Source organism: Leuciscus leuciscus (genome assembly GCF_965113295.1).
Source record: "Leuciscus leuciscus genome assembly, chromosome: 15".
Classification (NCBI taxonomy): Eukaryota; Metazoa; Chordata; class Actinopteri; order Cypriniformes; family Leuciscidae; genus Leuciscus; species Leuciscus leuciscus.
The window spans coordinates 7,807,670-7,824,394 of NC_138739.1; the positions used below are offsets into that span (position 1 = coordinate 7,807,670).

Genomic DNA, 16,725 nt, shown 5'->3' on the forward strand with positions numbered 1-16,725 from the left:
TCGTCATTAATATAACATTAGTGTTTCTTATTGTATATGTATTTACGTTTTCCAGTTTGATTCTCTGAGATGCTGATCGTGTTTGTTCCTAATTGTACCATTTCGAATCGGCCTGCGATTAAACTGTTGTCATGTATCGCTATACTTATTCTATTTTTATGTTTCCAACATATTGATGTTAGTTTTCTACACACCCAAAAACTGACGTTTTGCCATGGCTACAGTCAAGTGATTCATAACCGCTTTACGAATCGACTCCATTGAATTGTTCAAAAGAACCGGCTAACTAACATGAACACAAGGACATCCATCATCTGCTTCTTTTTTTGGTTCACTAACCTCAACTTCTTCACAGTGCTCTGCGGATGTCGGTCCTCACAGGAGGCTTTAGATAGATTTTAGGTACATTTGTTTTGTTTTTTGTCTTTGTGTGTTTTTTCCCATTGTGAGTCTGCGTATCTATCACATGTATCACATGCTGAGCGGTTTTGTGCGCAGGTTCATTTAGGCTTCATTTGGCGATTTTTATTTCTACCTGTTCTCTATATTCGACCCACATATGGACACACTGAATGATCATTTCTGCTTTAAACCTCTCGACATGAGATGAAACCCAGAGGAGATGTTATACTCACTGAATAACGTAAAGGAGAGGACGCGCTATTTCGCGTATGGACACACGTCACATGTGCGGAATATGAAGAGGTTATGATTTTGATGAACCTTTAACTTATCATTTCGGAATTTCTCAGAGAATGCTTAAATTGTGAGCCGTCTGCATAAATCTATAATAAATGAACTGTGATAGGCAATGCAGGCATGCTGATTCACATACCGTGCAATGGATTTTGCAACCATTAAGAAAGGGAAGTGTTAATATCAATATATTATATACAGAGATAATATCTCAATTGAGATTTCAGAAGAAGATAGTGGAAAACTAATCCTTTTACACTCCAATGGCATGTATGCAGTATAGGATATTAAATAATATTTTTTTTGCTCTTGTTATTAGGGGTTAATGTTGGAATCTGTTTGTTTGGCATAATTTGTTAATTGGCATTAGTAGTTTATCAGTCTTAATTTAGAAGACAAGGAAAGACAGACAGGACACTTTGGATGCCATAATCAGCTTAAGGTTTACAGCAGCTATAGCTGGTGGCACTTTTGCATTGTGCATCTCCATTGCTTTTTAACCCCTAAGTGGCTTGTTATTATAGCAATTACTATAGTATTTCTAGCGTAATGGACACCAATCACATGGATGACGGTTCGTCTTCTAGTGATGGCCTGGAGATAGAGATCATGCCTGGCTACATTGAGCTCATCACTAGAGCATATTCAGTCATTTTCAGTGCCTTTAGAGACTGTAAAGACTGCGGACTGGACCTCTCCAGAAAAACCTTGCTGGATCATGCCTACATAACCTGGATTGAGATCTTCATGTTCTTCATGAGCGCTGTCATGTGGACGAAGGTGCGCAAGGGACTGACCGTGTACATCTTTGAGGTAAATATACTTCGGAAGCCACGGTCAATACAAATGCAACTGATACTGACTAGGCCGATTATATATATATTGTATAAAATCGGTGTTCATTTCGGTATCGGTCACTGAAAAGCTTTCAAGTTCAGTGGTAAATAAATGAATATTAAACACCAGGTTTTGAAAGCATCATTGGCGCCCTCAATGAATGTCTGAAGTTGTTTTGAAACATTGGACATTTGCATCATCATTTGTATACTAAAAGTCACTTGAGCATAGATGTGAGCAAGTGTGCTTCTGAGATTAGTGATGTTTGTGTAGTCAAGCATCACTAGGACTGCTACGCATGCTTAGCTTTAGTAATCTGAGGGAGTTGTTCACAAGCAAACACCTCTCATTTTCTGAAGAGCTGTTGTTTCTGAAAAGCAGACGTTTAACACTTGATGCAGAAGTTCGCAAGTTATTTTGGCTGTGAATATGGGTGTGTTTTTAGAGGTGTTTGGTGTAGTTTTTCCTCTGTTAAAAAAAGACCTCAACTATTTTTGTTCGCTGTTTACTGTCCACTGAAGTGTGCTTGAAACTCGCCATGTAAAGTTGCAATGCACTCAAGAGCTGTTTTACATAGTTTTTTGCTTTGCATTTTACCTTTTACATACAACGATGGCTATGCAAACAGGTTACATTAACTATCAAGTTTCCCAGACATAAACTTGATCAAATTGCCTCACATTTTGCATTTGTTGCTAATGTTCAGCTAAGTTGATGTATGCGGCAAACGTTGGTTTCACTTCCTGTCCTGAGAGTGTTTTGATGACTCTCGTTTGAGCTCTGCTGATGTGCTGCAATTACTGGGATCAATGCCGTCATGATTCATGGGCCTCTGCATCCATGTTTACTCTGGGTTGCGGTTTAATTCCTCCTCCTGTAAATTCTTTACTCTCAGCACGTGGAGAAACCCTGACGGCTGGCGTGATGTTTATACGGAAATATGTGACGTGTCAGGACCTTGTCTGGCCTGTAAGTCTTGAGTAAGAGAGTGTGAGGTCTTGGCAAAGAGTTGCAGCACTGCAGTTTGTGATTTGAAAACAGGCATGACTTAGAAAATGAAAAGGTGACAGTTAGTCACTTATCAATGCGTTTCAGATCTGAACATCTTGTGCTTCTTGGCTAATAATATCCCTCTCCATTAAAGAGGGTCTCTCCTTCAATATATCACAAGATTAAAGTCATCATATAGCCATTTGCATGCAACAACAACAAAAAATGAATCAATAGGCACAAGATGGGATTTTGGTGTGTTAGTTCTTCTTGAAGGAATAGTTCATCCAAATATGACCAGTTATTTTTATAGAAGTCATAGAATAGCTTTCAATAGCAGCGTTTCAATTACAGATTTGCAATATGTTGATTAAAAACTATTCCGAAATGATGCTGTTTCCATTAACGGATGTTATGCGACTGAAACTAAAAATGTCATGAATCATGGTGACGGATGTTGGTAGGTTTATGTATATCGCAGCCATAACTAGCCATTTATGTTTAATGGAAGGAGACGTAGGCGTGTTATTCAAGCATTAATAGCAAGGAAAGCCCCTTATGCTTGTGAGCGACTCGTATGAAGTGTTTCTTGGTGTTTCTCCCTCATATCTGCTTCAAGCTCTTGATAAATTGTGGCATTTCTTTGTGGTTTAGAATTCAGTATTCCCATGATACTTTTGTCTTTTGAGTTTAATGAAGTCTTCTGTCCAAACATACCACATCATCTACGTCAGGTGACCTGTAAATGTGCAAAAACTGTTGCCGTTTTGCAAAATATTCCTTTTTCGAGTTGCCTGAAAAACCACCTCATGCAAGCGATTCAATTTGCGCAATTTGAAGGGAAATGGAAATGTGGCTACTGATATTCACTGATAGTCTTCCCCTCCAGTGAGCTGTTAACCCCTGGAATGATTGAGTCAGTGAGTTGAACTCAAGAACCCGATAACTTTGTAAATGAACTGATTCATTGTAAAGATCTGACTCAAAAGAATGATTCATTCCGATTCATTAATGCTCCAAATATTGCACATAGCCTACATATGCTATGTTTTAGTGATAAACAACTTAAATATGAGTCTGTTCTTCACACTGGGTTATCATATGACTTCAGAAGACATGGAATATAGTGTACAAGCCCTTTTGAAACTGTTTCTGGCTGTGTGAGCTCACTACTGCAGTTTTACTGTACTTTGGCCACAAGATTGTCTCGTATGTCTTGGGAGATAATTTCTGACATAGTCTGCAGATTTTAAAGTGTTTTGTGGACTATGTCCTGCACTCAAACACATGCATGCGGTACGTAACATGATCTCTCTACTTGGTTTTTAAACGAATCTCCATGTTACCTAATAAACAATTTATGGCATCAGCTCTTAGCGATAATGAGGCCCATTCATTTTTAAAGTTCCCATGCACTTTCACGTTCTCAGACTCAATGGACGCGAAGGCAAAAGGCCATCTGGCCAGTACTGTAAACTGTGTGTGTGAACAAATCAAGGTGTTGATGGCATGCTGGGCAGCCGAACGCACGCTGTTTTGACCTTTGATGAGACTGTAATGACCAACATTCACTGGACCAGAGATTATTTATTTCATTAATCACTTCTCTAAAATCAAACTACCCAACAACATCACGTTCTGGCAAACAACATCACCACTAAGATAAACTTTGGCTGTTTGAACAGCTTCAAGGGAATATCATGTCACGCTGTGTATTCTGCAGACAATAACCTTTGAGTTTGGTGTCTTAACAGCAGTCGTACATGCAGAGGTCATCAGCTCTTAAGATAGTGCAATTACAGACATGTGTTTTACCAGTTTACATTCGTAACACATGCGGCACAAACATAATTACGAGAACAGCAGGTGCATTGATTTTTAGTTTACTTACCCGTTGCAAGATTGTCAATCAATGTTATGTACGTGAACCTAGTTTTACTTTAGTGCTGTAGATGTTATTTTAAAAATGGTACTGTCAGCAAAATGAACGCCAGTGTTCAATAGATACATTTAATGATAATTGAATGGAATAAAATGGTAGAACTTAAACAAAGAAAAATAAATACTTATGGTAGTTGACCAAGCAGTAAAAGTTATCAGCCAATGCAGACAAAAGATTCTTTAAAAAAATTAAAAAACCTCAATAACATCAATGGTGACCAACTGATAACACCAGGAAACCATTAGAAATGTGCTGCCCCATACATTGACTCTGAAAGGCAATTAAAGCACCCGTTTAATTTATGTCCTCCCAGAGACTCAGCATTGATGCAAGCATTGATGTGTTTCTCAAATGTTTGGTGCTCGGAGTGGAAATTGCATGCCATTATCGGTAGGCATCGTCGTCTGCATCCTTCCTTCCTCTTTGTGCCGCCCTGTTTCAAGTACTCTGATCCCTCGACTAGATGCATCAACTTAATCTGAAATGACAGCAGAAAACAAACTAGTTATTCCGAGAACAATCAAAGCCTGAGGAAATACAGCTCAGCCCAACAGGGAGGAAGGAGGAGGGTGTTTGAGGGGCAAGTGAGACGATGAGGCTCTGTGGCTCCATCTGGCCATGTGGAGATGCTTTTATCTGTTTTCTGACTCTTGACCCTCCAAAGAATTGGAAAAGGGCTTGTTCTGACTTTAAAGGGGTCATCGGATGCCCATTTTCCACAAGTTGGCATGATTCTTTAGGGTCTTCGTGTAAAGTTTGTAACATACTTTGGTTAAAATTCCTCAATGGTTGTGTAAAACAACACCCTTTTTACCTCCTCAAAAACAGCTCTGTTCACAGCGACCCGTTTCAGTGCATGTGTCTTTAAATGATAACGAGCAACTGCTCACCACACCCCTCTCTTCCATGGGGCGTGTCGACACAAGACACAAAGTACTGCCTTGGCGGACAGTATACAAATGGCTGAGGGCGGAAATATGCTAATACAGGAAATATGCTAATATGGGACAGTCCGTCAGTGGTCGTGGGCGGAGCAATATGACGTCATATTGCTCAGAAAATCCAAACGGCTTGATTATTGAGTGTTTAGGCTTTATTTGAGGATAAAAAAAGGAGTGAAAGGATTTTTTCTTTGTATGGTGGTTGTGTCCACATGCAACCTTATAAAAGTGAATTTTGCTTCCGATGAACCCTTTAAGCCGGGTGCACACTGTACGATTTATAATAGTCCTTTACGATAGCTGCTTGACAGACTGTAGGAACATGAGCATTGCTGTAAGACATGTCACACTGTAATAATATCTCAGTAGTCATTAATGTCAGACTGTACGACAGTCAAGACGCGTTAAAAAAGGACGCACGGGAGAAAACTTGTCCGGAGTTTTACATCATCAATCAATGACACATTCGGTGACTGTCCGCTGCCTTAAACGCGGGATTGAAATGGTGGCTACAAACAAAGAAATCTCTAACGTTCATTTTGGTCATGACCGAATCTGACGGTCGTCGTAGGAGAGTCACACTGCAGGACTGAGACTCAAATCTTCTGACACTGCCAGAATTTTATCTGAGGTAAAATTTGATCGCAACGGTCATTAATCAAATGGCTATATGTTGAGTTTAATCTTGCAATATTGAAGGAGAAACCCTTTTTCATAGAGAGGGATATTATTAGCCAAGAAGCACAAGATATTCAGGCCTGAAGTCATGTCTGTTTGTAATCCAGCTAAATTTGATTACGACTTAAAACTATATTGGCATTCTGTTTGAATGTTCTGATCTTTGTACGTTTCTTTTAAATGAATAGTTCAGTCAAAAATGAACATTGTCTTCATTGTTTATCTCCCTTATCTTGTTCTAACAGCTGTATAACAGATATTTTGAAACTTGATGCAGAAAGTTCACAAGTTATTTTGGCTGTGAAAATGGGTGCGTTTTTAGAGGTGTTTGTTGTAGCTTTTCCACTGTTAAAGAAAGACCTCAGCTAATTTTGTTCTCTGTTCACTGTCCAGTGAAATTTGCTTCAAATCCGCCATGTAAAGTTGCAATGTGCTGTTTAACATAGTTTTTTACTTTGCATTTGACCTTTTACACACAACGATGGCTATGCAAACAGGTTAAATTCAAAGAACATTTAATAGAAGAATATACTTTTTAGTTTCTTAAAATGGCAAGTGACCACAAGTGATCCATACCAATACAAACTGCATTAAGGAAAAAAATTATAGCATAGGCTTAAGGGTTATAAATGACACAACTTTTCATTCTTGGATGGACTATTCCTTTAAGTTGCGCTTTTAATATAACGCAGATCCAAAGAGAGCAACAAACCAGTAAGGTTACATTTCACATATGTGGGAGATGGACTCGTTCTTTTACATTGTGTTTGTTGTGATTTGTCTTTGATTTATTTTACAAAACCACCTGCTATCCTCAAATAGTTGCTATGGAAACTGCATGTTTAATCGACGGGTCGGCTCTTATACGAGACCCTAGAACAAAATGTGTTTCAGTCGCATTCGGTCATCAGGTTCAGTTCAGCCCTCGGTTTTGCTTGCCATTCATGTCCTGGGAGATGGAGCAAAAGTAGTTTGGTGGCCTAATATGGGTTGCAACGTGTCCTCCATAACAAGCATTCCCAGAGGAAACTTCTAAGTTGCTCTTCCAAAGCTCAGTAGACTTATTGGAAAGCTCAGTTGTGTTTAATTAGGTATCAAGTTTCTTCAGCAAATTCCAAGGAGAAATGACAAGAGACACCAATTAAACACAGTTGACACCGTAATAAACACAGGAAGAAAAAACACACAGGAAGTGGCAAATTCACGCAGTCCATGAGAAACGCCGTAAATGAGCCGAAACTCAACTTTTGCTACTTGCCTCACAGACATGAGAAATATGAAATGTCTACTTTTAAACAAACCAATTCAAATAGAAAACAAATACTCTCTGATTATGTAATCCGTATGACAGTTGCGTTTCTCTCTATAGGCACATTCACTGCGGAGATGGCGAGTCGGCATCGTTAACTCTAACGTCGTTTACACGACACTGTTTTCAACTAAAAACGTAAAACTGTTTATGCGTTTTGGCCATTCGATTACACGACAATGACGTTTTGGGTGCCTGAAAACGGGTTTCAAAGAGCAAGTTTCCGAAAACGGTCTCTGTGTAAACAACAAAAACGTGAATCTCAGAAGACGATGATGTCATGCACATGCGTATAACGTGTTCAGTCTATTTTCATAGTGTTTTCACACACGCGAGAATCAATCTGAAGTCAGAATCTATCAGAATCAGTCTCCATTGAACTTCTAGATAAACCAACTGGGATGTTAAAGAGATCTCATTCATGGTTTTCTTTCTGAGACTTGCCTAAACTTTTCTTTGATAAATTTGTGGCCTTTAGAGCGCAGAGCAATGTCAGGCTGTTCAGCTGAGAAGGGATGTGTGCTCTCTATCACAGCCATGATGCAGTCACCAACATCAGCAGCAGTCAGCCTGAACCTCGGGACTCAGCTAGAGGTGGTGATGATAGAGGAACGGGGGTGGAGCATTTTGGTGACAGCTGGCCTCTATAAATAACCCCAGCGGGTGGAGGCGGAGAGCAGAATCCACGTGGTGGATATCCTGCGGTGCGCACCACATTGCCTCTTTGCCAATCAGAGGCAACCATGAGACTATGAGCACAAGAGAGGTCAAATGATGCCAACGTATATGTCTATATTCAGTGGCCTATTTTTTTTATATACATATACATATATTGTAATTAGCAGACGGGAGTGCAGATTAGATAACGCCAAGTGAAGGTGATGCTTGTGAATAGATAAATGATTAAGTCAAGCCTTTAGCATCTTCAGTTACTGTGACATTCGGCTTTTGTGTCCACACAAGCAGGATAGTCTGTCATGGGAGAGATAAGGTGAAGGCACGTGAGCACACACAAAGTTTAGCATGGATGGAGTACAACTTTAGCTTCAGGCTATTACCGTCAATGGGTCGTTTGAGTCATCTGATGTCTGAGCTAATTAGAATGGCCTTTTCATGACTCATCCTTTTATGTGAAATCACAAAGGCGGCAGCACCTAGGAAGAAATACACTGTAAATTATAAACATTAAATTCTAAGCAAATTAAATGCACAAATGAGTCGAAATTTACTGTTACAGGTGTGTACAACATGAGCTTTTCTGTGGATAATCTTACCTGGTAGGATTGTGTAGTATCATTGATCCTCTGCAATTCAGTTGCTAGAAGTCTTCTTTGTTGATGAATGAACACCTGCTATGTTTCATTCTTTCCTCTTGTCTTCCACAGCCTTTTGGACAATGGTGTTGTATTCCATCAAAAGATGTCTCAAAGATGCCGGAGAGCGCGTGGAAGCTGGTCTTCTACACAATGTCATGGTCATACAGCACCTACCTTTTGTTTTTCACTAGTTATTCCTTCTTTCAGAACCCTCCGTCTGTGTTTTACGGTAAGCTTTAAAGCTGACGCACATCCTGTTATTGCATGTCATTATTTAATTCAACCCTTTTGAGTTACAAGCTTTTTTGAGTTGCTTAGTTTACAGTTTATCTGCTACTCTTGAAGATGTCAGATGGTACAAAATACAATTTAATGCTTAAAATGTACAGGATCCTTGAAAGTCCCAGGAAACTTCTGAAAGTTTTGAAACTTTCCCACATGTTGGGAAAGGCCCATTTGTTGAGTAAAAGATTTTTGGTGATTGCTTTTGTCAATGTTTAATGACAAAAAATCTGAATAAACACTAATATGAATGATTAATATAGTGAATAAACATTAAAGGTCACAAGTTACTATTATCCGTTAACACTCCTTATCAATATAATTACAGTTATTCTGAAATCACATTTTCACTTATCAGGCCACTGATAACCATTTACGCTCCAATTGGTAGTTGCTGTATCATCTCAGTACTCATTTGCATGAATGGTACGATACTACTTTACAAATCCCAATAAAGATTGTCACAATGGCAAAGATTGCTGTTGATGGAAACCATTAACTGTAATTGAAAATGAATGGCATCTTGAACACCCCTGGAGAGTAACACATGGACAGCTTTAATCTCTACTATATCAGCATAAACCATCTGTTTTATGAGGCCAGTGTCCACTTTTTGTCAGCAAGTCAAGGTCATTACCATCTGGTGGTGTTGTTTTTATGGTTGTGGAGTGTCACTATTTTGTTCTGTCTTTTCGGTCTAGACTGGAAGAGTGGGATGTCAGTACCCACCGATATTGCGATAGCTTACCTTATCCAGGGCAGCTTCTACGGCCATTCGATATATGCAACGGTCTACATGGATGCATGGAGGAAGGACTCCCTCGTCATGGTGGTGCATCACATCATCACTCTGGCCCTGATCACATTCTCCTACGCCTTTAGGTCAGGCAAATTTACGGGCTTTTTTAAAGCAGCTTATCTACAGCCTGTTTTTTTTTTTTTTCATAGTTACAACCAGGGTTTGACTTTAACACCCGCCAAATGCAGGTAAAAAACAACAGTGGCGGCTAACGCTGTCAAATCAATAGCCAATTTGCCATGTTACTTATTATGCTTACTCACTTTGCTGGGGAAGTTTGTGTAAATCTGCCAAATCTGTGCAGATTTAGTGCAAATACTCGTGAGTCGTCATGATATATTAAATACAGCGTATTGCGCAGAATCTGCTCATATCTGGCTTTCTTGAACATTCACATGTCTACCCGCTACAAATAACAGCGTGCTTGTTCATTTGCATTGAAGCAATAGTGAAGATTAAAAAGCATTTGGTTAACAAAAGAATTGTTATTTTTTTAACTGTATTGATCTGTCCACCTTAAACACATTTTTGGTGATGAGGATGAAAGAGGAAGGGAGGAGATGGCTGGATGACAGGATTTTGTTTGAATAAGAAATTAATGTATAAAGTCCAAATTTTATTATATATATATATATATATATATATATATATATATATATATATATATCTACACATAGCTGGGACGTAGTAAATCTGGTTTATTTCTTTCTTGCTTTTTTTTTTTTTTTTTTGCTAGTAGAAGTTCTGAATGGCCGGTAACTTAAAAATTTAGCAGCCAAATTGGCCGGTGAGTGAAAAAGTAAATTTCAAACCCAGGTTAAAACAATAAAAACTTGCATCTTAAAGAATAAACAATACAAAGAATTAGCTCAAATGCTATGCCACTAAAAGCCACAGTTCATAAACCACTCATCACTGTTCTTGTTTTTGAACATATCGTCCTCAGATACCACAACATTGGCATTCTCGTCCTCTTTCTTCACGACATCAATGACATACAGTTGGAATTCACCAAGGTCAACGTTTATTTCAAGATCCGGGGAGGGAAAGAGTACTTCATCAATGATGTCCTGTCCAACATGGGTGCCATTAGCTTTAGCATCACATGGTGAGGCTTGCCTGTTGATCAAGAAACCAGAAGCTGTTATTGATGCAAACATGACACAGCATGGAAAATGTATACAAGAATTAAAGTTGACTTAATGGTCCTGGAACAACAATCCAATCAAATGATCATTACCTAGGGTGACCATATTCCAGGTCATGTCCGGCCGGGATTTCGAGATCGCCCAAAATATCCGCGATTCGGCTTTTGCTTTCTCGTCGCCATTCATCTTGTTTACATGTACACCTTTTGATTCAGTAGTACTGAATTACTTCCGATTGGTTAATCTGAATGTAGTGTTTACATGAACACTAAACAAGTGATCGGTTGATGTGCGTTCTAGCATGGCTAAGAAAATTCATGTGTTTTCGTCTCGATCGGGATCCGTGTGAATCAGAATGCATGACCTGCAAAGCTGGCACGTACGTGTCACGGTCAAATAACGTAATAATGTAAACATAATGAATGGTGACTGTAGAAAGCAAAAGCCGAATCCCGGGCATTTTGGGCGATCTCGAAATCCTGGCCAGATATGTCCTGGTTAAACAGGACGTATGGTCACCCTACATTACCCTCTTATTTTGCTTGAACAAAACTTTTTCTAAAGTAATTTCTGGGCCTAAACTATGAAGCAAGGTAGACCTCCAGGAGCAGGATTGAGTAACCTTGGTTTAGTGTTAGGAAAGAATGATAGGAATGCTGTGCAAAAACAAAGGATGTTCATCCATAAACATGCCCATTTGATTAAATGAAATTACCCATATAAGGGTCTACAGCAGGGTTAGGCAACTCTGACCATCGAGGTCCACAGTACTGCAGAGTTTGAAAACATGTTCATGATTACTTAGACATTACAGGCAGGTGTTTGATTAGGGGTAGAGTTAAGCTCAGGACAGGAGCCATCGAAGGCCAGATTTCCCACCTCTGCTCCACAGAATCCCTTGTTCATGTAACAACTACTTGTTAGCACTTTTGCTGTGTTTTTGTGTGTGTTGTCTTAGCATTTAGCCTGTGTCCAGAGGATGCTCGAAAGATGTAGTTGGCTTCATCTAGTTTGTTCTTGCCATTTGTGCAGGTTTTGGTTCCGTTTGTACTGGTTCCCGCTTAAAGTTATGTGGGCCTCCTGCATCACCAGCATCCAGTCAGTTCCCAACATCCCTTTCTACTTCTTCTTCAACACACTCCTGCTTGCTCTGCTTCTCATGAACATCTACTGGTTCCTGGTAAGAATGGGTAGTTTCAGAAGACAGTGGTAGTTTAGGAAGGCTCAGTGCTAGTAACCCAAAGGTTGCTGGCTTGAGCCTTTTAATGAGTCCACCGAGAGCTATTATCATGGTGCCCTTTAACAAGTCCATTAGAGAGGCCCTAGGTCGCTCAAGAGTATTGTTTCCCAACCCTGGTACTGGAGGACTCCCAACCGTGCAGATTTTGGTTGTCTCCAAATCAAACACACCTGCTTTGACAGTCAAGATTCGAGACCTTGAATGGGTGTCAAATAAGCAAGGTATCCAAAATACGTACAGTTGGGGTTCCTCCAGGAACAGGGTTAGAGACAACTGCTCTAGAGATATTGTCCCAGGAATAAGTGTACTTTAAGTTGCTTAAGATAAAATCTTATACTAATACGACTTCTTTCTATTGCCCTGTTATCAGTGGCATCAGTTCATGTTAGCTAGCTATCTAGCAGATACTTAACCCCAAGCTTCTTGTAATACAGTGCACACTACCTTGACAGATCCCATTAACTGTCCACTTGAATTTTAACCTACAAAGTAACTTTTGGTAACTAGCTGAGAACCTACAAGCATTTACCCCATTCAAGTTGCGTTTCTATCTTATTGCTTTGAAAATTGTCTGTAAAATGTCAAGACATTTGGGCTCTTTTTTCAGTTCATCGTGCTGTTTGTGGCGAAGGTCCTGACGGGCCAGATGAAGGAAGTAAACGATGTCCGAGAGTACGAGGAAGATCAACTAAAGGAGAGAACAGACACTAATGATCAGATGTCTAACGAAGGGTAAGTGGAGAGATGCAAGCAGTCTGTGGTTCGTGTATACAGCATGTGCACGTAATAAAAAGGAAGTCGTGTGGTTGACTAGCAGTTGAGGCAGAATTTAGAAACCTAAAAACATCGGTCCTTCAAAGTCCCCTTGGGAAGTTTCTACATTCAAGTTGAAAAGGTGCAATTGCAAAATAATTTATTTTGAACCACATTTTTTGGTTATTCCTACTGGTAATTATAATTATGCGGTGATGTACATGTTCACTTAACCCATAAATATGCTCATTCCAACCTAACTTTATTAAAGCAGCATAATGTTAATTTTCTGTAGTTTTGCTTTACCAAAAATTATAAAGCTTATTAGACGTATATAAAACAAGGCTATATTCTACACTTTATTTCTGCCAAATCTGGGCTCTAGTTCTTTAAAAGTTTCACCGTTGGCCAGTATTTGTTATAGCTCTAGATATTCTAACCACATGGTAAGGTAGCTTTGTGCCACATGCCTGTTGACATCAATAGCTTTAGGTTTAGGGTAACGCAATCTGAGATCACAGAGTGTGGCAGTCTGTTTTGACCTGATTGGCGATTGGATGAGAGTGCAGTCTCGTGTAGATGTGACTAGCGTCATCATGGCATTAGTCCTGTCCTTATCTTTCTGACCTTGAAGTGAAGTGATATCCAACCATGCCACATGCATCCTGTGATCACCTCTTTCTAGCCTGACTCTGTGCTTTTTATGCATATTCCTTCCTCTTAGGAAACATGTGCAGAATGGGACCAGCAAGAAGAAACATCAATAATATCTAGATGCTGCCATCTGCAGGCACTTAACCATGACTGCAAGGTACTTAATGTGACCTAGTTTGATTCTACCCTCGGATCGCCAAGGTGCTTGGACAGTCATACAGAGAATAAGAAACAAATCAACCATCGTCTTTGTTTTAATTAATCACTGTTATTATAATATAATCATAGCACTGTGAATGTTATTTGTTATCCGTCTCATATATTGCTTTAAAAATGTTAATTTAAGTTAAACGAGTAAATGAATCTATTATTTTTTAAATCGGGAACTTATGCCGAGAGTGACTAGGATATCTCTGGAAATTTAAATACAATACCATGCATTTAGGAGAACAGTGGAAAACATTATAATCAGGTTTTGTGGTTGACAGTTTGTTTGATTAGATTTAGACTTTTTGTTTTTCTGGTGTATTTTAATTCCAGGAGTGAAGGCATTAAAAAGAGTTAGTACGTATCTTGTTGTAGTGGGTATTAGTGGAGTGGTTCTCAATTGGTCGAAGATCTGATCTGAAAAGCAGGGGAAGGCAATGTTAAATTCATAGAATGTTAATGCAAATAATGCAAATGCAAGTAACCATGAAATCATGAATAGTTACAGTAGTAAAATAAATAGAAATTCTTACCATATATTTTGTTGTTGGCATCAAAGGGCAGGCTGTACACCCAATCACACTCAATGGTATTTCGTCACAAATTCTTAGTAGAAAGTCAAATTAGACATATGCCAACCTCTTAAAAACCATAACTTTGCAAGGTTTAAAAAACACAGAGACCACAATAAATATGGGTTCATATTGGTCAGAAAAATAAACTCCATCTTATATATATATTTTCTTGTTTCAAGTAAAAACTTGATTAATTTTGATAATTTTTTCAGAAAACAAGACTTAATATCTGTAATTGTAATTTTTCTTTTCACGATGCATCTTAAATTTAGAATGTTTTGTTATTTGTACAAAAAAAAAATGATACAGAATACTTTCATGTTAATATTAATACATTACAATTTTAAGCCCTTCTTTAAACCTTTGTATGACCCACAGACCCCTGGCTTCACAGACAAGGCTTGAGTCTAGTCCCAGACTAAAATGCATGTTTGAGCTGTTTTAACTGAAAGCAACTTGCACATCTTAAAATATGACTCAGTGCCATTGTTTTGTCTCAAGATGTTTTTTTTTTCCTAAGGCATGTTTATAAAAGCTACTTAAATGTCCTTAATTGAACTAAGGCCTAATCCTGGCTTAATCTAAGCCCTGTCTGTGAAACCAGGCCAATATTATATAAAATTTGTGTCCTTAAGCAAAACCAGTTGAGAACCACCGTACTAGTACATCGGTTGCCTTGTTTTTTTGTTTTTGTTTTACGTCTACTAACTACACAGATTACCACCACCTAAAAAAAATCAGCCTGATCTGCATCAATCAAAATCATGTTTGTACAGTATTACCGTGTTTGAATGTAGATGAGTGAAAGGGAATCACTTTCAATGTTTGGATTACAAAAATACTGCTTGCATTCCTTCAGTGGATTTTTCTTTCTTTCTGCGAGCATCCGTTGCGTCACAGAAGCTTCGGATTGACGACAAAAATAAAATAAAAAATAAAATACAAAAAAATAAAATAATACACTCCTTTGATGTATCGTGTTTATTTTATATAAATACGAATGGAGAACTTGATAACTCAGTGGAAACAATGGTTAGTCCTAGATGCTTATTCAGTCCGTTACAATGGAGAAACATTTACTAGCTACTCAAATTAATCGAAGTATTTAATGCAAATGTCGTATGCAGGAACGCATGAGATACTTTACGAAATCACACCACAAAAGATGAAATGGAACTGATATTATCTGTCGTGACATTGATCACTCCAAAACTATCGCAATACTTGAATCCTTTATTTGCCTGCTGTATCAAAAGTTCTGTTAATAATGCTCATAATCTTCGCGTTCAGGTGGAATATTGAACGCGAATGTCGATGAGATCTGCACGTCGCTGAGGTCATGTCTTCCGTTCGTTATGCTAGCTTGTGCTAGCCGTTTATGATTTGGGGTGTTTCGCTGTTAAAGAGATAGTTCACCCAATACGATGGCAAAAATATATATATATTTATATTTTTAAATATACTTTGAAGCTATTTAAATGCTGCTGTTGTTTTCTGATCCGAGTTTCTCCCATGTAAACGTTAATCATTTATACAGCAGACGTCTACAATGGTACTCTTGAAGAAGCGTCGACAGTTTCTGGTCTCCACTTTTCTTACCTGGCATTGTCACATCACTGGAATAAAACGTTGTTAATGCAGTTCTGGCTAAATAATCCTCATTCTGCGAAACTTTTGCAACATTTACACTCAGCTTCTTGGAGTCATTACGCAAAAAGGGTTGCATTCGCTACTCATTTCCTTACGATAACTTAATTTCGACAGCGCTAAAAAAAAACTTGCGTTACCAACTAGAAACAAACGTTAAACGCCACCATACACTCCACTGGCCTTTAATGAAAAATGTCCTCTATAAGTTTTGGATCGTTTGTTATTAATTTCCATTCAACACTGTTCTATTCAGTCAGAATGCAAGTGTGGAGAGCGTAAATAATTTTATCACATTGGGAATATACTTAAAATATGTTAATTCTCTTAAAGTGCCAAAATAAAAACCCTGGTATATTGTTATATCTTGGTTATCGACATATTTAATTGTCGCACTGTAATTTCTTACTAGGCCTACTGTTTATAAAATTTTTCTGTATGTAACTTTTTTTTTTATTTATTTTTTTTAACTAGAGTGGTAACTAGGGGATTTATACTGATTAATTTAACATTGAAAAAGGTTATTTTATTTGTTTTAACATTTTTCTTGGACCATTTATACACTCTTTTCCTTGATTTTGATCTGATCAGAAGGAGTGACAGGTATTCTCTCAATTGTTATAGAACTATTTCAGTTGAATTGGTGAATTGAAACATGTTGTCATGTCATGTTTTTCCATTGAATAAAAACTGTACAAAGAAACCAACTGC

At 38.3% G+C, this 16,725-nt stretch overlaps 1 protein-coding gene and 1 long non-coding RNA gene across 2 annotated transcripts; one reads left to right on the top strand and one right to left on the bottom strand.

Moving 5' to 3' along the window:
- Positions 1 to 263: 263 nt before the first annotated feature.
- Positions 264 to 16,721, top strand: cers1 (ceramide synthase 1). The gene is made up of 7 exons (XM_082139287.1): positions 264 to 1,509; positions 8,779 to 8,938; positions 9,693 to 9,873; positions 10,737 to 10,898; positions 11,971 to 12,118; positions 12,786 to 12,910; positions 13,656 to 16,721. The coding sequence occupies exons 1-7, from the start codon at positions 1,246 to 1,248 to the stop codon at positions 13,696 to 13,698; spliced, it is 1,083 nt and encodes a 360-aa protein (XP_081995413.1). The 5' UTR covers positions 264 to 1,245; the 3' UTR covers positions 13,699 to 16,721.
- LOC309476435 lies at positions 4,091 to 8,750 on the bottom strand. Its single transcript, XR_014198147.1, has 2 exons — positions 8,668 to 8,750; positions 4,091 to 8,547 (listed from the first exon to the last, which is right to left on the bottom strand). It is a non-coding gene; the product is annotated as an uncharacterized lncRNA (long non-coding RNA).
- Positions 16,722 to 16,725: the final 4 nt, after the last annotated feature.